The sequence below is a fragment of the Poromitra crassiceps genome (assembly GCF_964638095.1).
Source record: "Poromitra crassiceps genome assembly, chromosome: 28".
NCBI classification, from domain to species: Eukaryota; Metazoa; Chordata; class Actinopteri; order Beryciformes; family Melamphaidae; genus Poromitra; species Poromitra crassiceps.
In genome coordinates, this window is record NC_139651.1 from 12,158,618 (window position 1) to 12,183,024 (window position 24,407).

General features: G+C 42.4%; 1 protein-coding gene across 1 annotated transcript; it reads left to right on the plus strand.

Moving 5' to 3' along the window:
- Positions 1-1,592: 1,592 nt before the first annotated feature.
- wdsub1 (WD repeat, sterile alpha motif and U-box domain containing 1) lies at positions 1,593-22,417 on the plus strand. The gene is made up of 12 exons (XM_083662124.1): positions 1,593-1,609; positions 3,458-3,869; positions 4,863-5,050; positions 6,407-6,493; positions 7,827-7,920; positions 8,305-8,338; positions 8,476-8,516; positions 12,619-12,725; positions 14,394-14,420; positions 15,335-15,514; positions 16,586-16,720; positions 20,299-22,417. Exons 2-12 carry the CDS (start codon positions 3,472-3,474, stop codon positions 20,448-20,450), a joined length of 1,443 nt encoding a protein of 480 aa, XP_083518250.1. The 5' UTR covers positions 1,593-1,609; positions 3,458-3,471; the 3' UTR covers positions 20,451-22,417.
- The last annotated feature ends 1,990 nt before the right edge of the window (positions 22,418-24,407 follow it).

Below are 24,407 nucleotides of genomic sequence, written 5' to 3' on the forward strand. Positions count from 1 at the left end.
TACTGTATTACTCTATTCATTGTGATCAAGTTGTATTGTTTTTCAAAGTGCTGTGTCACCAGGTGATCTTTGGATTGACAAAAAGACAATTATTAACTCCTGATACCTCTGACATGTCATCTAACTAGTAATGATGACTCTTGTATGGACATTTGTGGACTCACCTCCGTCTCCTCAGACACAGAGAAGCTGAAGCTCTGCAGGATCTCCACCAAGGCCAGTTTCATCATCACCAGAGCAAATCGCATCCCAATACAGTTCCTGGGCCCTGCCCCGAAAGGCAGGTAGGTGTAGGGGTCAACAGTCCCCTTGTTCTCCTTGCTGAACCTGGGAGTACACACACACACACACACACACACCGAACCGTTTGTCACACAGAACCGTTTGTTCGATTGACTCATTCGATTGACTTCAAACTTGGAGGGTGCGCTGCTGGGGACACAAGAAAGTGCAGTGTTGAATTTTGTGCAATTTGACCAATCAGAACACGGCTTCCACATATCTCAAGAACCGTGTTGATTACCAGTCTGATAATAATAATAATAAATGGAACAAATAGTGTGTGGGCGTGCACGGTATTGGCAGGGGTCACAGCTCTTGCCCAGAAGAGAGCACATGGAGCAGCAAGCCCGGTAAAGGTCTACATTGTGCACGTTGGTGAATGTCAATCTCATGAATAAAGCAAAGGAGGAATAAAGACTTCCTTGGTCTCCTTGGCCTGCTTTGAAGTTTGTCTGAGGATGCCTAGTTCCTCTCAGTGGGGAATAGGAGCCAAGGCCTGAGTGGCTGATTTAGTCTTTTTCCCCCCAATCATCTATGAGCCAGCTGCAGGTGAGTAGCAGAATGTAAAGCCAGGTAAGAGGAGGAAGAGGAGAGGGGAAGATGAGGAGCACGCAGAGACGAAGAAGACATAAAACAATGTTGTTTGTGGAGAGGGGCCCTATACCCTCTGCAAACACACCCAGGAAGACTCTGCCTGTCTGGTCTTGCGTGGTGGGTCAGGTGTCCTGATGATGGCTGAGGTCATGTGTCAGGTCAGCAGCGAGAGCTCATCTGACTTCTCTGTGGCTGTAGGGAGGGCAGCTTCACCCACACACAGCAGGGCATTTTAGGCATCTCTCCAACCCAACCGAGAAGAACCACCGTCGGGGGGCTCTTCTCCTCCCAGCATGCAAATGAGACAGGGGGGCCAGATAAGATAATGTGCAATATAAATCAGCATTGCTTTTCGGTGAAGTTCTCTAAGAAATTGGATAAGATTTAGTCAAAAATAATACGCATTTTTTCCAGCTCATTATTGTGATATTAAACAAAGGTCCACAAGCTGCCATATCTGTCTAAACCTTCTTTAAGATACAATTGTAATGGTACTGCAATAAAACAAATAATACAAAGGCAGATAAGGATACAATAATAAACAAATTAATCGAATAAAAGTGCGAGCAGAGATTAATCCAAAGTTTTTAAAAAAAGTGGGAGATATCGCTTCGTGACGCAATCACGCATTACGTCACGAACCATGACCTTTGAACGTCAGCTGTTTGATGAGGAAGTAAACAAACCACATTCACTTGGGTCAGTGAACCAGCTGCGAGACGGAGCAAGCTAGGTACAACCTGTTCTAGCGTTACTGCCTGTTTAAACGTTACATAAAACATATAGTTTACGGCATTCAGCCTGTTTGTTCTGCTTTCTCGCGTTTTACCACTGGTGAATAATATCGGCTAATAAGTCAATTAATTGCATCTCGATCGGCTTCTATCTTCTAACGTTAGCTTAGCTAGCTTCAGTTTACTGCTTTGTACGTCACATAGGTGTCTTGTTTACTCAATGTATAGTTCAGAATGTCTAATGTTTTTATAATATATCAATTTCTCACGTCCCTTCTCATATTATTAAGTTAGGGCCTATATGAATTGAAAATAACATGAACAGCTCAACTTTACTTAGCTAGCCGGGGCTAGCACATCCATGCAAACAGCATTCTTTCTCCATTAATTTGAAGCGACTTAACTACAACGTTACACAAATGCCACTTTATTTGCCTCTTACACCTGCAACTGCAAAAATGTTTTCTCAAACGCCTCCACCTTGGATCTAGAATGCAGCAGCTAGGATTTTAACTGCTGCTTACAGAAGAAATAATCTCATCCACATTCAGGAATTAATTCACAAACGTTAGGGATAGCCTGCGCTAAGCAGGATGGAAGAAAGTACTTGCAAGTAAGAACTTGCATTATAGACCCTTCTCACGGGGGCATTGTGTGTCGAAAAGGCAGGGTAAACACAGGTGCAAGCAAAACTAATGAGGGTTTCAAACTTCCATGATTGGAATTTGGAAACCCTCATTAGTGTTTTGCTTGCACCTCTGTTTACCCTGCCTTTTCGACACAAAATGGCCCCCGTGAAAAGGGTCTATTTTCGTTTTAACGTAATGTTAGTGTTTAAAATTCAGCACTTGCTAATTCACTCTTCAGTCTACTCAGCTGCTGCTTCAAATTTAAGCAAGACTGAAGGGTGAATTAACACGTGCAGTTTTTTCCTTGCTATAGTTACATTAAACATACTTCAGCATGCGCTGGGACGCGTCATCAGTGATGTTGACTGGGGTCGTAAGGTGTTTCGGGTCATTTCAACATCATACACCCTTGCCCAGTAGACCCAGCCGAGGCCGATTAAGACCCCGACCCGCATCCCAGAAGCAGCCGCACACGGATCAGCCCTCCTACTCTATCTGCAACTTTGCCCGCGGAAGGGTTGATCACGCCCAATCCGCTGCAATAAAGCTAGTGCTACGCCGCAGCATTGAAAGACCCTTCGGTGCATGGAGGCTAAGGCATTATGGGTTGTCTCCCAGCCGCTCTCCTCCTTCGTCTTACCAGGCCCTCCCAGCAACACAGGCATCCAGCTATATACCTGGTTGTCAGGCATCCAGTGGAAAAGATGCCTCAAGAAGGCCTGTGCGCTGCACGTCATCCGGCTGCGCCGAGCACCTCGCTCTAGCCTGGAGGACCCCAGGCCGCGCCGATGTTTACACAGATTTTCGGGAGACTAATCCGTAGCGTTTGTGGATTTCTCCCTCACGAGAGAGCCAGTCTGGGGTGCTAACCCATCCCGTACCGGGTTGCGTCTATCCGACCGTCAACTGTCTCTCCAGCTTGTCACCAATCTATACCTGGTTGTCACCTAGTCTATTCCTAGTTGTCACTGGTCAGAGAACCCAGAACTATATAGTTACATTAAACATACTTCAGCATGCGCTGGGACGCGTCATCAGTGATGTTGACTGGGTTCGTAAGGTGTTTCGGGTCATTTCTATATGCTATATTCTATCTATCTAATCTATGCTATATTATATATTTTTGAACTGGCATGGGTTCATGTGTTAGGAGTTCAGCTCACCATTTTCACTTTCTTCTGTGTTTTAAGTTTCTCATTTCCTCTGTGTGAAATTTAGGACCGGCCCTCCAAATGGTGTCTCTCATATGCACTTTGCAAGACCATCGAGACGATGTCAACTGGTGTGCGTTCTCTGCATCCCTGTTAGCCACCTGTTCTGGGGACAAAACTCTACGGATCTACAACACCCGTGACTTCTCCGAGTTGCCCTACTCCCCTCTCACAGGTCATGGCTACGGTGTCCACTGCTGTTGCTTCAGCGCCTGCGGACAGTTCCTCGCCTCGTGCTCGACGGACGCGACCACGGTGGTCTGGTCGATGGCCACCGGAGACATTGAGGCGATCCTAGATCATCCTGGCCGCAGCCCTGTCAGGGTCTGTGCCTTCTCTCCCGACTCGGCATACCTGGTTTCCGGTGCATCTGATGGCTCTTTGGCTCTGTGGGATTTCCCCTCTAAAGAGCTGCGCAGGTAAAGTTGATAGGGATGAAGTATTGTGTTCCACACTGTTTAATAAGATCTACAGCAGGGATACTCAACTTGCTTTGCCCGGGGGCCACTTTCGTGAAATGATAGGAGGCCAGGGGCCAGTTAATAAACAAACTTTTTCTGTAGCGGATTGTAGGTTTTTGGGGTGTCAGCCGGAGTTTAGTCTGACAATGTTGTGCACACCGGATAGTTAGGTTAAGTTAGTTAAGTACATGTATAAGTGCCTGGGTAGCGAGCAGACTGTGGTATTTGTCAATTTAGCTGGAGCTCAGTCAAACTTTATTTCACGTTAGTTTTGATTGTGAAATAGATTCTAATTCACAATGAAAACTAACGTGAAATTATTAGAAAATGGTCGGGGGGGGCCACTCTGCACCCTGTCGCGGGCCGCATCTGGCCCCCGCCGGGCCGCAAGTTGAGTATCACTGATCTACAGGTTAGTTAGGTCAATCACGTGTATCCAGACGTATGCGGATGATACGGTCATATATACATGTTTGGTCGGACCACCACCTCAATCACCACCCAACTGACAGAACATGTAGATTGAGTAGCTGCATGGCTCAAATGCTCCTGCTTAACACTGAACACTAAGAAAACCGTGTCTATCTGCTTTGCATCCAGGAGACGGTCCTCACCTGACCAAGTCAATATAGCAAATAAGCTAGATCTAATAATCAGTGGTTCAACTCCTGAGTAACCAATTGTATTTGAATCTGACTTTATGATGATTGTTAGAGCCATTTATAGAATAGTCATAAATAAATAGGTAAATATAGTCATAAATAATTTAGATTTATTTCATTTGGTCTGATAAGGATAAGCAGTTATTTATCCCACCATTTGTCGCCCTCTAGTGGACTCGTATTGTTTTGCCTGCTTTGTTAGGATCAATAACCCACCCCGGCTTCTGATTGGTCGAACTGACCTGAAAAGACACGCTGCCTGATGTTGCTGTTGCTTGTGTTGCTAAAGGTCCGGGGCGGCGACTGACACGATGATGGTAGCCTGCTCATTCAGTCCCTGCGGCCAGGTGTTTATGACTGGGTCCACCTATGGGGATCTCCGGCTGTGGGACCTGGATATGAACCAGCTCCATGCAGAGAAGAATGCCCACGACCTGGGAGTCACCTGCTGCACCTTCGCTCCCAACATCCTCAGTGGTGAGAAATGTCCCGTCGGCTATTGGAAAAGTACTTGAAAGTCCTTGAATTTCATTTTGTAATGTCTGTATTAACCCTGTGATAATACTACTAATAATAGTATTAATAATAATATTGAACAATTAATCATTAATAATAATGAATTGAACTTGTATAGAGCGCTTTTCAAGTACGCAAAGACGCTTTACACAATATACGAAACACAGGGGTTGGGGGGGTGACGACGTGGACAAAGATGACACTATACTAGGGGTGTCACAATATATCGTCCCACGAAATTTCGCGATAGTAAAACGTCACGATATGTATCGTTGAGATGAAATCTCATATCGTGAAAAAAAAAAAAAAAATTTTTTTTTTTTTTTTTTTTTTTTTCAAAAATAGACAAAGAAACGTCTTTGTTTGTTGAAGTTCAATGTGTGGAAAGTAGTTCAGTTGAACAAGTCTCTGAAGAGACACATGAGAAGTTATACAGGAGAGAAACCATTCAATTGAGTTTCTGGCAAAACTGTTTACTTGACAGGAAAAATTGAAGATGCATAAAAAATAGACTAAGGAAAAGTCTTGTTGTTTGAGTTTGAAGAAAAACTGAAGATGCATAATGAGAATTTATACTGCTGAGAAACCTTTTAGTTCAAAGTAAATCTAAGTGACGGTGTAACTCATTCTATTTCAAGATAAGCCTTATCTCCAATCTCATGTTTTTTCTAGTTGTTATTGTAATAACAATTTCCCACAACAGCATGTTTTGTATTTGTGCATTTCAAATAAAATACTACTTTTCCAGTCATATATTGTCATTATTCAAGTTTAAAAAAATATTGTTAAAATCGTATCGTATCGTTATCGTGAACCCAGTATCGTGATACGTATCGTATCGTGAACTGAGTGTATCGTGACACCCCTACACTATACACTAAACATTATGGGGGGACGACGTGAGAGAAACAGACAGCGGACAAACATGACAGAGACACACAAGGATGGATGGGGGAGGGTGGGGTGGCACTAAGAGAAGGCGGTGGAGAAGAGATGGGTCTTGAGGCGAGACGCGAGAGTGGAAAACTGTGAGAGACTCTGAATTTCTGATGTCTTGGGGAGGTAGTTCCACAGCTAAGCCTGGGAGCTGCCCGAGAGAAGGCTCTGTACCCAGAACTGCTGAGGTTGGACTTGGGGGTGGAGAGGTCAGCTGAGGTTGATCAGAGGGACCGGGAGGGTTGGTAGGGGGAGAGGAGGTGAAAGTGTGGACGAGTGTTTTTCAGCGGCAGGGTGTGCGAGAGAGGACCGGATCTTGGCAATATTGCGGAGGTGGAAGGAGGATTTGACCGATGTGGGGCGTGTGTCTTTATCTTTCAGGTGGTCACGTGGTGCAACTTCACCTGGCATCTTGTGGGCAAGACAGCCACCTGAAGATCTGGGCCGTCAACAAGTCAAGCTCTGGGGGTAGAGAGACCTATCTTTGTATCTCTCTCTCTCTCTCTCTCTCTCTCTCTCTCTCTCTCTCTCTCTCTCTCTCTCTCTCTTGTCATTCTGGCCATGTTCACATTACAGGCAAATCTGATTAGCTGCTAATGCTAAAGTCATTAATCATCATTATCTTGATTGGTTTCCCAAATCTGATTTTGGGAGTGTGTTCAAGTCGGATCTGTCTGTCCAGACCTCCATATTATGTAGTTTGGCACAAGTGACACAAATCAGACTTGGAGCGTCCAGACTCATAAAACCAATCTGGATAGAATCATTAATAGGTCATTAAAGTTCACAAATCGGATTTGGCCTCCTAGTCTGAACATGGCCAATGTCTCTCATATTCTCTTCATCATATTCTTATGGATATCGATTAAGATTGTACCCCAAATTGATTCAAGTCCAGTGTTCCTGTATAGCAGCATTGACACAACTATTAAAGCCCCATTCAGTAAGTTTCCCACTGCGCCCTCTGCGTGCATTAGTATCGATAACGATATCGCCGTTCAAAGTCAACAAAACACAGCGCCAGAAGCTCTATGTACATGTTGTGACATCGGGTACTCACCACGTGATGAAATAATAATCCATAGTTCCGTGAAACATCATTTTCGCAGCAAATCCGAATCGAGTTACTTCCTCGTTTTCATGAACACAGCGCTTCCGCTGTACAGCGCATGCGCGCATGCTTTTCTTTTTTTCTTTTTTCTTGCTACGGGACGTGACAGACAAACTGCTTAGTCCCAGTGCTGGCCAATGGAGGGCGGTGTGGGATAAATAAAGACGAGGGTCTCCCTATTAAAAGTCAATCTACCATGTCCTGTGACTAAAAATCAGTTATATTACAGTAAAAAATGTCAAAAATCTTACTGATTGGGGCTTTAAATTGCTACTACACAGGGACAATTCTTTGGCTAATGAATGTATAATTGTGGTGTGTCGGGTTTACTGACATACTGTACAACACTGTGTTATGTTTAGTTCTGCACCACCTAGTGCATCAATCCTTGATTGTGTAACTAACTATCTGGTAAAATGTCAGCACCGATATACCAAGACACATTTCCTGGTGCGCCCGTTGTGCCCGGCCAATAAAAGAGATTCTTATTGTAATTCCGTTGTGCCCGGCCAATAAAAGAGATTCTTATTGCAATTCCAGCTGACATATTAACCTTTGCCACTCATAACACACTCCCACCTTCAGCACAAAAACGGTTTCACACACAGCACGTGATGCAGGGCATGTTGACATTCAGTCAACGGGGATAATTATGTGGACTGTTCATTTGTTTCTTTTTCTCACTTTTAGCTTATAAGATGCAGCTGCTGCACACTCTGACCGGGCAGTCAGCTCCTGTCCTCTCCTGTGCGTTCTCCACAGACGGACAGCTGCTTGTGTCTGGGTAAGATATGACTTCAAAACGGAGACATTTCAGACATTACTGAGCAGCCTGGCTCTCTTAGGAAAATTCACAAGGAATTAGTAGGAGAGCCTTCAATTACATAGCCATGTTCTAGAATCTAGATCAATACGGCATTCTTTGGCCTAGACATCTGTAGGCCATCCTTGATACAAATTGTGTAGTATTCAATTCAACCACAGGAGGGAGACATGCATTGCTTTATTCCCCAAGTAAGGCAAAAATGAACATCAAAATATTTTGTGGGTTTGCTTTTCATCTGCATTTCAAATGAGCGAATGTTTGTCTAAACTATCTTTAAAATATCAAGTACTGGGTCATTTAAACATTGCTGACATTAAAATTTCTGCTTTTTATTTCCCTCAGCTCTGTGGATAAAACTGTTACCATCTATGATGCAGTAAGCACCTCTCTTTTATATTGATTAACTCGGTATTAGTAGGTTTATATCATAGAATTAACTCAATATCTTCTGTAACCTTGATAACACAATATTCTTGGTATGTTTTGAACTGATCGTGATCATTCTGATTTCAGAATAATGCAGTTTTGCTTTACACGTTGAACCAGCATGAAAGGTAAAGTATTTACTCTCAGTACTGCTGTGGTTACATGATGTGTGTATTTTTTTATTCTTTTGTGCATTTTGCTTTTATTAGATAATTGATGGAAAGGTCAGGAGAGAGAGAGAGAGAGAGAGGGAGAGGGGAATGATTTGCAGTCCTGGTTCAGATGCTTAAATTGTATGTGCCTCAGATCACCACAGATACCTGGCCAAACATAGAAGATGTGATATCTGCAGCGCTGCTACAATGGAGTTTGACTGCAGATTTATTCGTCTTAGGATTTTGCACTTTGATCTTCAACCATGATACACTGAGAAATCCATTATAGAAGAGGCAGAGATACCAATTACTGACATTAGCTTCAATAGACCAGACTTGGTCTATTGCGGTGATACTCAACTTGTGGCCCGAGGGCCAGATGCGGCCCGCGATGGGGTGCTGACTGGCCCCCCTATCTATCTATCCTGTGTGCACAAAATATGTTTGGTTCATTTTCTTTTTGGAGAGAGGCTTTATTTACCGTAAATTTCGGACTATAAGCCGCGGCTTTTTCCCCGTTTTTTGGCCCCTGCGGCTTATATAACGGTGCGGCTTATCTATGGATTTTTTCAGCAAACGGCCACTCGGTGACCTCCAAAATTGATGGATTTTACAGGTTACACAGCTTCATCTGCACATTTTATGTGCATTGCTTTGCTGCTTGTTTTTTCGATTATTTTTTTGTAAAGCACCTTGAATTGCCTTTGTGTATGAAAGGTGCTATATAAATAAAATTTGACTTGACTTGACTTGACATCATTTGGCGGAAATCAACCGGCATCACGGTGAACATGGCGCTCAGCTAGACAGCTGCTACACCAGACCAAACAATATGTTTTAGCGATCTGATCTAAAATGAATAAGGTGACCAGAACCAACTGAATAACTTTAAAGAGTGGGGCGAATGTCTGCTGGAAGAAGCACAAGACTGAAAACCAGTAAGCAGAAAGAAAAGAGACGAAGCAATCACCGCCATGAATGAGGAAATGACTCACCTGCTGGAGGCTGGAGATACACGGCTTGGGCTTAACTTTTACTCCGTGAAACACTATCGATTAAGTCCGACATCGCTCAGAGGTTTTGAGCAGCTTGAAAACAAGTTTGAAAACGTGCAGAAGTCCATCCACTCACTCACTAAAGAAAATAAGGCAACCGTGAACAGAGTTTCTAATGCGGAAAAGCGCATCAGCGCACTGGAGGACAAAAACAACACAGTGAGTCCGAAAATGGATAAAATGCAAAAACAAATCGAAACCCTGCACACGCGGGTTGATGACTTAATCAGCAGGAGTAAAAGAAATAACATTCGCCTGATCAATGTAAAAGAGGAGCTGAGATTGGTGACATGGACGCTTTCCTTGGCAAAATCCTGTGTTACATCCTGGACCTGAAGGAAGGTGAGAAACCACAGTGGACAGGGCACACCGGGCGCCTCGGCCACGTCCAGACCCCGGCCTGACACCGAGGGCCATCTTCATCCGCCTACTCCGCTGGCCCGACCGTCAACTCATCCTCCAGGCTGCGGGGAAGAAGCCTCTTCCCCACAGAAGGGTACGCGCTTTTTCGTCCGGCAGGACCTCTCCGCGTTGGTGCAACAGAAACGCGCAACATACAACAGCATCATCGAAAAGGTTAAAGTCAATGGATATCGCTTTGGCGTACTGTACCCAGCGAGACTCGTCATAACCATTGATGGACAGCGGCGGAACAAGAGCTCAAAGTGAAACTGCCGAATATCTTTTGAGTTGGACTGGTCAATAGTACTGTGAGTAACTAAAATAAAAAAATAAAAAACGGAATTCTCTCTTCTTTAGCACTCTTTCTAACTATAAATCCACTTCTGTTTTAATTTCCTCTCTTGCCCTCTTTTCACCACACCGCGGACACTGTGTGCACTGTAAAAAAAAACACAGGTGGTGTTGTGTTATGTTGTTTTGTTGAAATGTTAATAAATGGGAGCTTCCTCAAACAGCCATCTCTTTCCCGACAATCCCCTCTGTGCACGAACCCTTACATATGGTAATTAAACATTAAAACACAATTAAAAAAAAAAAAAAAAAAAACATTAAAACACCCGCGGCTTATAGTCCGGTGCGGCTTATATATGTAACAAACAGGCAATTTTGCTGCTGCGGCTTATACTCCGGTGCGCCTTATAGTCCGGAAATTACGGTATTTGTTTATGAAGAGGGTTTACTCTGAACAGATTTGAGAACTGAATTGAAGTGAGAAAACTGAATTTCTAACTTTTGTTGTTTATTGTTATGGGGGGTGGGGGGGGGACTACAATCCACTACAGAAGAAAATAATATTATTAATCTTAGTTTATTAACTGGCCCCTGGCCTCCTGTCATTTAGCAAAAGTGGCCCCTGGTCAAAGCAAGTTGAGTATCCCTGGTCTATTGAGACATGTCGGGTTTTGAGAAAGTTCCACGGACGCTATTTCTCTCTCCACCTACATGTATACACGCCAGCTGAATGATCACACGTACAGGGCTGTTTAAATGCCCGTACAGCCACCTTTGACTGAAAGCAACATGCTCATCACGCCCCCTCTCTCCAGGTTGAGGAATGTCATTTTGGGAAACACAGGAAATCACTAACAGAAGTAGACGAGGCAGGTTGAGGGATTATTACACCTACATCACATCAGAGAATGCATTGAACTTCACAAAAGGATATCTGTCATGGATTTTCCCTTTAAATGACATCTGTTCTTATTTGTGTGTGCTTTTAAATCTTGTGAGGTCTTTTTGTTTCCACTTGTTTTAATTTAAATAATTTCACGAGTTTGATGTTGACGTGGTTTTAATTGAACCAGCTTTGTATCATTACAGAACCGGTAGTCAATTATATATGCAAATGAACACAATGTTTAACTTCTCTCTGTCTTGCCTGGACCGAGAGCTCCCCGTTCATTCACAACTTCCTGGTCCAAATGATGTCATTTGGAGCAGATTTGCCATGGTGTCACTAACACTATCACTATCACTGTCACTATCATCATTGCTCTCTCTACATTCATTTGCAGTACATCCTGCACCAAATGAGTCCTATGAGTCAGTTGGTGCATGTCATGGGGACACCCATGCCCTATAGCTATATAGAATTATACTGTTGAATTGGTGTTTGTTTGCTTGTGACATTTTATTCATTGTAGTCTGTCGCACTACAGTGGTGCAGTTGGTGCTAATTAACACTTGGCAATTCCTCATTCAGGCCTGGTGTGTGAAACAGAGGCGGAGGAGTCCACCCTCAGGTAGAGAGGGGTAGTGGAACTTGCCAAGTGTGGTTTGAATAGAATACAATGTATACATCTATTTTGAGTGTCTTAGAACGTTGATCGGGACATTGCAATATATTTGATTGGTCATCCAGTTATTCAGTGATGCTAATATAACAAAGGATTGTATTGAATGTAACCCTTGATCTGTTAGTTCTTTAATTGACACTGATTGTCAGTCATGTGTTTGTAGGAGGGGCTTGGGCTATTAATTAACCGACAAGCACCCATGTGAGAGAGCTCATTCTTACCTTGTGCCAGGAAGGAATGGACATGACTGCTGGCCTGATAGTTAGGGCCCAAGTTTGGATGGGTTTAGCCTAGGATTCCAGTTAAATGTGATCTCTTCATTCTGGTATTTTGTCTTGACACATTTTGTCTTAAAAGATATATTTATTAAAAAAGTATTTTCCAGCTTTTTGTAATTATTTTCTATGCAACTCAACATGTATTAAAGCATAATTAATTAACATTAAAACAACTGTGGGGAACTTGAAGCCTGCCTCTGCCTCAAACTTCTTCGTCTCCTGCTCGCCATCCTCACAGTGCAGGACGTACAGTACTGCGAATGAGCTCTTGGTCCAGGCGAGATGGGGGGGGAAGTTAAACACTGTTCATTTGCATAATATGACTGATTTTGTAATGATACAAAGCTGTTTGAAAATCGTAAAGTCGCCCTTAAGTGCTATACAAATGACGTGAAACCAGACGTTCTTTAATTAAACTTCAAGGAAACATAATATCTACTGTTGAAATATGTGGCATTCAAGTGATTGGCCTCCCCTGCTGCAGGTATGTGACAGCGTGCGCCTTCTCTCCGACGTCACCGCTGATCGCTACCGGCTCTATGGATAAGACGGTCAACATCTGGAGGGTAGAGGACGGCTGCAGTGGCCATGGTGGGGAGGAAGAATACACACACACACATGATAAAGAAAGTATATTCTGATGAAGATGAACAGCATTTGTTTATAGTCTTACATTATTGTGTTTTCCTTCTTCACCTCACATCGTGTTCATGGAAAAGATGGGAAATCGTCGCCTGGTTAGTTTTGCTTTTATCTACACTTGATTATACACTGACTGCTTTTTGATTCATGAAAGATTTGTGTCTAGATGTGCACTAAATAGGGGTGTCACGATACACTCAGTTCACGATACGATACGTATCACGATACTGGGTTCACGATAACGATACGATACGATACGATTTTAACAATATTTTTTTAAACTTGAATAATGACAATATATGACTGGAAAAGTAGTATTTTATTTGAAATGCACAAATACAAAACATGCTGTTGTGGGAAATTGTTATTACAATAACAACTAGAAAAAACATGATTGGAGATAAGGCTTATCTTGAAATAGAATGAGTTACACCGTCACTTAGATTTACTTTGAACTAAAAGGTTTCTCAGCAGTATAAATTCTCATTATGCATCTTCAGTTTTTCTTCAAACTCAAACAAGACTTTTCTTAGTCTATTTTTTATGCATCTTCAGTTTTTCCTGTCAAGTAAACAGTTTTGCCAGAAACTCAATTGAATGGTTTCTCTCCTGTATAACTTCTCATGTGTCTCTTCAGAGACTTGTTCAACTGAACTACTTTCCACACATTGAACTTCAACAAACAAAGACGTTTCTTTGTCTACTTTTGAAATTTTTTTTTTTTTTTTTTTTTTTTTTCACGATATGAGATTTCATCTCAACGATACATATCGTGACGTTTTACTATCGCGAAATTTCGTGGGACGATATATTGTGACACCCCTAGCACTAAACAATAGCAGCCACGGACTCTGCAGCAGAGATGCTCACAAGTCATTTTTTGCAAGTCCAAGTCAAGTCTCAATTATTTAGTCACAAGACCCAAGTCAAGTCAAGTCTTTGAGGGGCAAGTCCAAGTCAAGTCTCAAGTCCCAAGTCCCTATGGATGAGCTGCTGCATGCCTATCCGGTCTGCTTCTTAGAACACTGCATAGCTAAAACGAAGGAATTCAAAGCATGTACTGTATTATCTCCTTATAATACAGTATACTCCTTATCTATTAGAATACAGCTGCAGCAATGATTAGAGATGTCATTAGTAGACATTTAATGCACCAATTTCTTTTTTAAAGAAAAATAAAGATTGTTCACAAGTCCCAAACCTTCAAGTCCAAGTTAAGTCTCAAGTCACTGTGTGTGTGACTAAGTGTGACTCAAGTCCAAGTCCCCATCTCTGCTCTGCAGTCACAGACCAATCTAGATAGCTTTGTCATAATTCCTAGTTGGGGGCAGCTCTGAAAGTAAGTTAAGAAAAAATAAGGCAAGTCTGCATGATCTTATTTTCGGTGTATACTTTCTGTAAAGCGTGCTCAACGTTTTAAAATGTTCTTGTCAGATAGCATCACTGCTCAATCCCAAAGGCAAAAGAGTTTAACCTCAATACTGGAAGGTTTTGTCGTATCCTCCTTAATAGCGTTTCATGTTTGCTCTAACAAATGAATGGCTTTCATTTCCAAAGTTGCCATATACAGTATTAGTGTCACCATGTACAGTTTGTTTATGCATATTTCTGTTCCAGGAGAATCTGCGTTGACCTCAAGTGAAGGTAGGATTCCTCTTTTCCTGGGTTGGGGGGAGGAATGGGTCAAGTGTATTCCAGTGTTTGCCATAAAGTCCTGTTTAGGTTCCAGCATTAAACATGCATTTCTGTCTAATTAATCAGAATCACTTTTATTGTGACAGTAGGTAATCAGATTACATAATGAAGAATTTTTCTAGTCTTAAAGGAGCACTCCGCCCATTTTCAACCAGCTTTGTATCATTAGAACATCAGTAGTATATCAGAAAACTGTAAACTGTTTTGAAGTCTGTCATTTAATTTGACAGTTATTGAGTGTTAAAGTGTGGACCAGTGACATCACTGGTCCACACTAACTCAAATTAATAACTCATTAACTCAAATCAACTCTCAATAACTGTCAAACTATTCATCATTCATCTAGTTTGACAGTTATTGAGAGTTGATTTGAGTTAATGAGTTATTAATTTGAGTTGGTGTGGACCAGTGATGTCACTGGTCCACACTTTAACACTCAATAACTGTCAAATTAAATGACAGACTTCAAAACAGTTTACAGTTTTCTGATATACTACTGATGTTCTAATGATACAAAGCTGGTTGAAAATGGGCAGAGTGTTCCTTTAAGTATGCAGCGTAGCGGTCACATCCGTAGTCAGAAGACCAAAAAATACATAAAGACAAAATCACAAAAAACATCTTTTCCACCTCTTGGATTCAATCCTGTGTCAATGATGGTTTCAGCCTTTTCAATAACCTCTAAAAAAAAAAAAGTTGTTCATTTGTATTTTGATACAAGCTATGCTAGCCACCAACAATCAGATTACCCCCAGTCAGCAAGATTCCCAGAGAGTTTATGCATGAAGACCACTTGGCCGATTCTCAAAAAAGCGCTGCAGCGGGCAAGGACTCAGTTGCTTTTTTTTGCTGGACCCCCTCAGGGAGAACCTTGGCAGGCCAGTGCAAGCTGCTGGTCAGTGATTGGTCGGAAGAGGACGTGTCGGCATGGCTGGTGGAGGAAGGCCTGGAGGGATTGGTGGACAAGTTCAGGGCCAACAACATGGACGGCACAGAGCTGCTCAGTCTAACCAAAGACACACTGGCCTCAGAGCTGCACGTAGGTGGGGAGGACAAACATCTCACACTCACAGCACAACTTTTCCATTTGCTCTTCGTCTCTGCTGCTTACTTTTGAATCACTAGATGGTTGCAGTATAAGGAGTGTAAACAGCGTTGTTATGGGTATTATTATATAGGCCTGGTCTCTTGTGGGCTTTGACATTATGGATTTAATGCCTGGCTTCTTACCTATTTACATGGATATGATAAAGGTGGAGAATTAAATCAAGAAAAGGTGAAGGAGTGAATTAATGTTGACGTGTTTTTTTTTATCTGCAAGATTACATCATATTTTCAGCTGTACTGCATTATTAGGCTGTGGGGTTTCAGCACTTTTTACTGTAATCTGCTTTAGGAGCAGTGAGTCCATCAGTTACATAATAACCCAGGCTCCACTAACTGTATTTTCCATTAGCTATAAAATGGCTTTACACCTAATATCATGAATCCTTCTTGATTATTTCCAAGTGGGTCTGAAATGGGATGAAATGTGGATCCTGTATTATTTATTGATCATATTTTGGGTACCTTTCTGGGTTTATCTGCAAGATGTGCTAGGCTAAATTAAGAGTGTTCTGTTGTCGTCAGTGCATCAGCTTGGTTAGTATTAGTTTGTTGTAAAGCCATGCAGTCATCTCCATCACACAGTCACTCTTTATCATCCCCAAAGTGAGCGCTGTCACTCAGTCACTCCTCTGTTTATACACCTTAGCTTGTTTGCTGCGACAGCATGCGTTCATATTGTTCTGTAGTTTGCATGGAGTAACATGTATCCAACTTTTGTTGTTGTTGGCAGAATTAAGTTTGCGAACACCATTAAGTAGCAAACATGTTTTGTCTAACCCAAAAGAATCAGAATTACTTTATTTGCCGAGGTATGTTTTCACATACTAGGAAGTTGCCTTGGTGCGATTTGTGCTCAGGTAACAATGTAATAGATTATAGAAGAAAGATAGAGAAATAGCTACATTCATTCATTGTTAGGAATAAAATATGTCTCGTAGATACATATAAAATATTCTCTGGTCTATGTCTCTCTTCTGTGGTGTTCTGTGATTGCGTTGTGTTTGTAGAGTCAGTAGGTCTGCGCAGTAAAGTCCTGAGGAAGGTGGAGGAGCTGAAGAGTGCTTCGGTGTGTACGGGCGTCCCTGACGAGTTCCTCTGTCCCATCACCAGAGAGCTGATGAGGGAGCCGGTCATCGCCGCTGGTGAGAGAAGAGCACACCACCACACACAGCAGCTAGCCTGCATGCAAGTCTCCAGACTCGTCCAGCATCATCCTCACAGCTTTAGCACACTAGTCCACCCTCCACCTCACAGCTGTTCCACTTTAGCACACTAGTTGACTGCAGAAGTGGGGACACCAGTCATACGTTGAATTACTTGATGCATGAACATAACAGAGAGCCAAAGTCAACGTCAATTCCCGCTTCAGCACCAAGAGATTTCATCTGCCATTTATTTTCCCATAGACATTTTATAAATTTCCCTTCTGAAAATAGTTTTACTTGGTGAAACCAAACGATTCAGCTATATTTAGAATCAGGAGAAACCATAGAACATTTCACTCAGACCAAAACAACAAAAAAAGATTATTTTTAATCCGCTATTTTCTTTACATTTTGGTCTGAGTAAAATGTTCTATGGTCTCTCCTGTTTCGAAATATAGCTGAATAATTTGTTGGACTAAGTAAAACTATTTTTATAAGCATTTTACAAGTTGGCTCTCTATACTCGAGGTGACCAGTTTTTAGTCCTATTAAAATGATATTGCGTTGAAATGTCCTAGATACAGTATTTTTTCTTATTGATATTGGACTCGTGATTTGTTCCTACTTGACTTGGGATTCGACATTGAAGGGATAGTTGGGTTTGTTTGAAGAGGGGTTGTGTTGTATGAGGTACTTGCATACAGTCAGTGTACTACATGCAGTAGAATGCAGCCGGCGTGGTTCCAGTTTGGAGAAATTGAGACCGGCCACGTCAGAGCTGATCTGCTGAGTGTGAAGGGGGCCATGAGCAAAAATTAAAAACAACAGAAGAAATACATAAAATGCTTCTATACAGCTCACCTGGCATTATCTAAGTCTCTGTAAGCCCTGAGGTGCCAAGTTGACTTGAAAATACACCATTTACTTCCTGTTTTCAGCTGAAATGTTCACTGTAGCCAGGTGCAGCAGTTGAGTTGAGTTGAGTTTATTTTTTCTCCAACAATCAACCATATAAAATACAATAAAAAGGATAAAACACAAAACATAAACATTTGAATCTAACAAATTTTCTCAAAAAAGCAAAACAATTTACTGGTAGTTCGAGAAGGAGCAGAAGGAAGCAAATGCTTATCTAGTCCTGCCCCTTTCTTCACAATATCATAACAAATCTCTTACAATGTTCACATATAAATAGAATAAAGAAAAAATAAAGAAAAAAAATCAAAAGAAAAAAAAATACGCTTTACTGATCCTCAGTTTTGTACTTATCAATTAGTGTTTTCTTACATCTGTTTTTGAACAATACAATGTTCTTACTCCTTTTAGTTTCCTCATCTAAACCATTCCACAGGGTTACCCCACAAACTGAAACACACAAGCTTTTAAGGGTAGTGCTGCGTACATAAGGTTGTTTTAGATTAAATTTCCCTCTTAACTCATACCTTGTACTTGCTAGTACAACAAGTGGAGTTGCTGCGCCTGGCTACATTGAAGATTTCAGCTAAAAACAGGGTGTAAATGTTGTATTTTCATGTCAACTTGGCATCTCAGGGCTTGTGGAGACTTGGATTATGCCAGGTGAGCAGGATGGAAGCATTTTATGTATTTTTTCTGTTTTTTTACGTTCTTGCTCATGGCCCCCTTCACTCAGCAGATGGCTCTACTTGCGTGACACGGCTGCTCTCCATTTCTCCAAACTGGGACCGTGCCGACTGCATTGGACTTGGTCATGAACTTGGGACTTGATTTGAGTTTTTTTTTAACTCATTGAGTGCCAGCCACTTTTGGAGAACGGACGCTCCCAGTGCCAGAGTTTCAGAGCGTTTTCAGTGATTTCTCGAGGCCCACAGAATATTGTGTGATATTACTATGTAAACACCGAACACGCAGAAAGAACGAGCTGGCTCTATTGTATCATCAGCAAAAAAAAGTTTATTGATACCATTTTCCGACTTTAGTTATGAGCCGGAGAAGATAGGTCGTTTTGAGCAAATACAGGCGTTTCAAATTATTAGCTGAGATATTCCGCCTTTTGTGAAATGCAGCATTTCAAGCACATTCACTGAGTCTGAAGATAATATTTTCTGATGTAGTGACGTGGTGTAGTTGTGTGATGCCCTGCGTGCCCCAAACCCCCCTCCCCCCCCCCCCCCCGACGTCCGTGGCACTCAATGAGTTAATAAAGATACAGGCTTCATGAATAACATTCAGATTCAGAGAGCCTCGCATTGATCTGCAGCTAGCTACTCATAACTATATGTGAGGCTGATTTAAGTATGATAGTTTGTTTCTTTTAATCAGACAAATGTGTAGTAGATGTTTTTTTTTTTTTACCTCGACAGTTTCGACTGACAACAGACCCTTCTCACGGCGGCCATTTTGTGTCGAAAAGGCAGGGTAAACACAGGTGCAAGCAAAACGCAAAAGAGGGTTTCAAACTTCCATCATTGGAATGTGGAAACCCTCATTAGTGTTTTGCTCGCACCTGTGTTTATTTTTAAACACAGGTGTGTTTACTTCCACAAGTTTACTTCCTAAGAAGCGTCAAATGACAGCTGTGATGTGTTGTCAACAGCTGTTTTGAGCAGGCGTGGCCGGCCTGACAGATCTGCCAGGCTGGCCACGCCCCCCCGCTGTCCCATGTCCTGTGGAGAGGAGTCTCAGGTGTGTGAGAGAGCATGTATGCTCCCTCATGGCTGTTGATGGTGCCGTTGGCCCGCCTCCTGATCTCGACAGCCTCCTTAATCCAGCGTTTGTGTTTTATTGATCTCTGATCCGATGATCTTGGCTTGGTCCCAGTCCATGATATGATTGTGTCTTTTGCAGTGGTCTGATATTGCTGACTTTAGGTTTTCTTGTTCTTTTTGTGTTCTTGTGAGTCTTCCTGCGGTTTCCTTTTCGCATTCCTTTTGGTGTTCTTTCTTTCTTGTGGTGAATGTTCTTCCGGTTTCTCCAATGTATGTTTTGTTACATGACCTGCATGGTATTTTGTGAATGATGTTGCATTTTTTGTCCGGTTCCATCTCGTCTTTGGGGTGAACTTGAAGTTGTCGTAGTTTTTGATGTGGTTTTACTGCCGTTTATTTTGTTTTTCATGATCCTTTGTGCTGGTTCTGTTCCCTCGGATGTATGGTTACTGTGCCTTTGCTGACAGAGAGCAAGGAGGTTGGAGGGCCAGTGTTAAGCACGCAAAGCGCTCCGCTAACACTTACCCACAGTGACATCTTGAAACACTGGAGCTTATGTAGGGCATGAAGGTCTGAAGCAGCCAATCACCAGCGACGACTCAGCCAATCGGCGTTGATTGCCAACCAGCTCCAGGTTAGGGCTCCTCCTCACCTCAGCAGAGGGGGCGTGTCTGGGACAGAGATAGGGAGGCAGGAAAAGAAACAGAAATAGAGCCACACACTAGCAAGGCCAAGGTGAATTCAACTTTTTTTTTTATGAAGTGCTAGTAGCTCCTTTATGAGTCATATGCGTTTGGAGTCCATTTATGAGCCACAGGGACTTTGACACGGTGAAGTTGTTTGATATCTATGCATTATGTGAGCTTACTGTATGTGTTTCCCAAACAGATGGCTACTCGTATGAGAGAGAGGCCATCGAGAGCTGGATCAACACCAAGAACCGCTCCAGCCCCATGACCAACCTCCCCTTACTGACGATTCTGCTCACCCCGAACCACACCCTGAAGATGGCCATTGGGCGCTGGAAGACCAGCCACTAACATCTTAAAAGACTGCAGCCCCCCCCCCCCCCCACCTTCCTTCCAAATGGTCTGACCTAGTGTCCTCTAGTAAGAGAGTGGCGTCAGCGGAGGACCAAAATGCAAGAACCATTAGCCAATGAACAGCCAGGAATGGGTCTCGCGCTACTTTTGCATGCTAAAATAAAGCCGATAATGTACAATTTGATTCATTTCAAGGGATGAAAAACCCTTTCAAAGTACAACACTGTCTATTTTGTTGCAACTCGACAGTGCTGCTTTTTTTACTGAAGAGTTCCACTTTCTACTTCCTGGAAAAAAACTGGTCCATTGGAGTGAATGGAGATGTCAGAACTCTTCTATTATACGGCTCTGGTCTGACCTAAAGAAGACCGAAAGAAGAATACAGGCCTTGCAGGAATACCTTGACATTTCAAATATGTATTTCTTTTTCTGCTTTGTTAAAGGGACAGCTCACCCTAAAATCCAAAATACATATTTTTCCTCTCACCTATAGTGCCATTTATCCCATGTAGATTGTTTTGTGTTAGTAGTCTGCGTTTTGGAGATATCAGCCGTAGAGATGTCTGCCTTCTCTCCAATACAATGGAACTGGATGGCACTCGGCTTGTGATGCTCAAAGCGCCAAAAAATACAATTGAAAAACTCAACAGCAGTGTCTCTTTCCAGAAATCATGACCCCGGTTACTCAAGATAATCCACAGACTTGTTGTGAGCAGTTTTATGAGGAACTACTTTCGACCGAACTACACCCGCTAGCTAGCTGCTGCTAGTTTCTGCTGCTAGCAGCTAGTGCAGGGGTGGGCAACTATTTTTCATGTGGGGCCACATGAGAAATCCAGATTGTTGCCGGGGGCCGAACAAATATTGTCATGCCGTAACCCAGGGATGGGCAACGTTGATGATAGAGAGGGCCACAAAAGAATTTCCTTGCTACCAGATTTTGCTGAGGGCTGAACGGCGCCAGCGTGAAAAATTTGGGGCATTTGAAGCCAGGTTTAGAGGAATAACTCATTTTAAATTAACAGTTGTGATGTCATTATTTAGTCTTAACCACCAATATTTGATCCTTTTCTCACTCACTCCTATGTTAACGTTTTTCACCACCTGCCAATATGGCTGCTAGATTTTAAAGTTACCAGCCAATTAGAATTTCCACTATCCGAAATGTTTTTCTTGAAATAAACCAGCATATGAGTGGGTTAATTTAAGCATTAAGTATCAGTAAGTGGCCAGGATTCTCAAAGCCTGTGTTGAGGGTCACACGAACAAAAATGCACTCTTGAAGCTAAATAAATCCAAAACCAACAAGTTAATTATTTAAATTTCTACTTCAATGTAGAACAGTAATTTCTTAGACATGAGATTACTTTTAGCCTTTTAGTCATAAAGATTATTGAAAGATATTCCATATTCCAGACTGAAATGCTATAACAGAAGAGTATTGGCCAGAATGACATGAACATTTGGACACTTGTTCAACGGGTATCTTGCATGTTGCGTTCAGGTGCACTGAATTATTATTATTTTTTTGCAATTCCATCACGGGCCACACAGGGGGCCGTATGCGGCCCCTTGGGCCATATGTTGCCCATGTGTGAGCTAGTGAGTGTAGTTTGGTAGAAAGTAGTTCCTACATTAAACTGCTCACGAGGTCTGGATTATCTTGAGTAACAGGGTCATGATTTCTGGAAAGAGACATTGCTGTTGAGTTTTTCAAATGTATTTCTTTGGCACTTTGAGCACCACAAGCCGAGTGCCATCCAGTTCTATTGTATTGGAGAGAAGGCAGACATCTCTACAGCCGATATCTCCAAAACTCAGGCAACTATCCCAAAACGATATATATGGATAAATAGCACTACAGGTGAGAGGAACAATATGTATTTTGGATTTTAGGGTGAGCTGTCCCTTTAAAGGCGAGATTGGATGTCTCTTTGGGTAAGTGCTGGACTGTGACCCATGTATATATTATACATACACTCTGATTATACTGTGAAAAAAGCTTGAAGCTTATTTGTGTGATTAAATTAAAGTTGTTGCCATCAGTTGATTCCTGTTATTCTGTTGTCTTTTTTAAGCATCTGCATGCTTTGTGAAGCACTCATTCATTGAACTGATTAGTTATTCTAGTTTTGTATTTCCCATTAGTTCTTATTGGACCTCCTTCTTAATTATTGTTTTCTGCGTTATTGTAGTTCTGGCTCTGTTTGGTTCAGCTAGGAGACGAGGCCGTGAGGAGGGAGGTAAGGAGACTTGGAGGATCCTTCATGCATCTTTTTAACCAATTGGAACCGCCTTCATCATGATGGCAGCTCTTTTTTGGTTTCCGGGTCAACAAGGAGACAAGGCTGTGAACCTTCAACAATGAGGACCAGAGCCAGATTAACACCCCCAGGGGCCCCCCTACCCATTGTCCGGATGTTTGGATGTTTTTTCGCCATATTTAGAGGAATATCTAATTTTAAATTAACATTAGTATTATACTGTTATGTCATTATTCCGTTTCTGAGATTCAGTTTCTCACTCACTCATAGGCGATTCTAGGCTTCGCCAACAGGTAGCACCAGCAGGATCAAAATATTAGTGTGACTGGGGGGTTTGTAGGGGGGGCGACAAAGAAATTTTGTATATTTTAAAGTAAAATGCATGAATCTGATGCACTCTGAGAGCAAAAGGAAGAGGCTAATCTTCACATTAATATCCTCTTCACTGTGCTGTGGCTTTACAATGATGAAAAAATAATTGACATTACATTTCCAATACAAAACAGCAGAGGGTGCCGCAGCACCACAAGCACCGCCACTTCCCGCGCCCCTGGTCACCACTTGCCCACAGGCATCCAATGAGACTAAATCATCAGACTTAATCTTCTTGGAAACACATTTTATTTTGTCCTGATTGGTCTTAGATTTGTGTCATAGTTCTGTGGAGCCCAACATGAGCCCGACCAAAAAAAAAAAAAAATTTTTTTTTTTGAGTGCCCCTTCACCCCGAGGGCCCCGGGGCACCTGCCCCGGTTGCCCTATGGTTAATCCGGCCTTGATGAGGACAGTATAAGGTGTACAGAGTAGACGCACGCACAGTCAACATAAAGTCTTACATTATCATACATGATCTAAAATAAATAAAATAATCTAATCGCTGGATGGAATCATGAAACTGAATAGCGAGGTAACCTTGCATGCACGTTCCAGTAGGAACCTTCATTGGAAGTATATATTACTTCCAATAGATTCATTTCATTCAAGTCAATAGCTGGGTGGTTAAGACAGAGGACTCTGAAGCAGGCGTGCCGAGATCGATCCCTACTTGGGGATGTCATTTTTCTCTCTGAACATAGACCTTGTGGGGGAGGAGAGATCTACTTCCACCTCCTTGCAGGGAACGTCATAGACCCTTTTCACAGGGGACATTTTGTGTCAAAAAGGCAGAATAAACACAGGTGCAAGCAAAACACTAATGAGGGGTTCCAAATTCCAAGCATGGACGTTTGAAACCCTCATTAGTGTTTTGCTTGCACCTGTGTTTCACCTGCCTTTGGCCCCCGTGAGAGGGGTCTATGGGCAGGGGTGGGGAATGCCCACTCAGACATGAGTCTCTGCAATCCAATCAATAGTTTGGAAAACATTGCAACAAGCACAGGCAGAAGGATGATCTCTGTTTTATTAGCGGCTCCACCTGCACCCAGTATAGGAAATACTGTTTATTGCATTAGAACACACCCACACACAGCATCTCAGAGGGGGTCATTGAACTGCTCACCCGAGTCACCCATGGTGCCAACATTTCAACATTGTGAAGCAATGTAAATAACATGTAGAACAGCACTATTAGTCGACACATAACCTTGCAGATAACTAACATCACACATATAGAACAGGAAGTCCTTTAACTAACCTCCCAAAGCAAACACATCTACCCCAGAGCATGCTGGGAACTCCGCCTACAATATAC

Coding starts and splice junctions, on each gene's coding strand:
- wdsub1 (XM_083662124.1), top strand. CDS start 3,472: ATGGTGTCTCTCATATGCACTTTGCAAGACCATCGAGACGATGTCAAC. Junction 3,870..4,862: donor CCCTCTAAAGAGCTGCGCAG/GTAAAGTTGATA, acceptor GTGTTGCTAAAG/GTCCGGGGCGGCGACTGACA. Junction 8,339..8,475: donor CTGTTACCATCTATGATGCA/GTAAGCACCTCT, acceptor TTCTGATTTCAG/AATAATGCAGTTTTGCTTTA.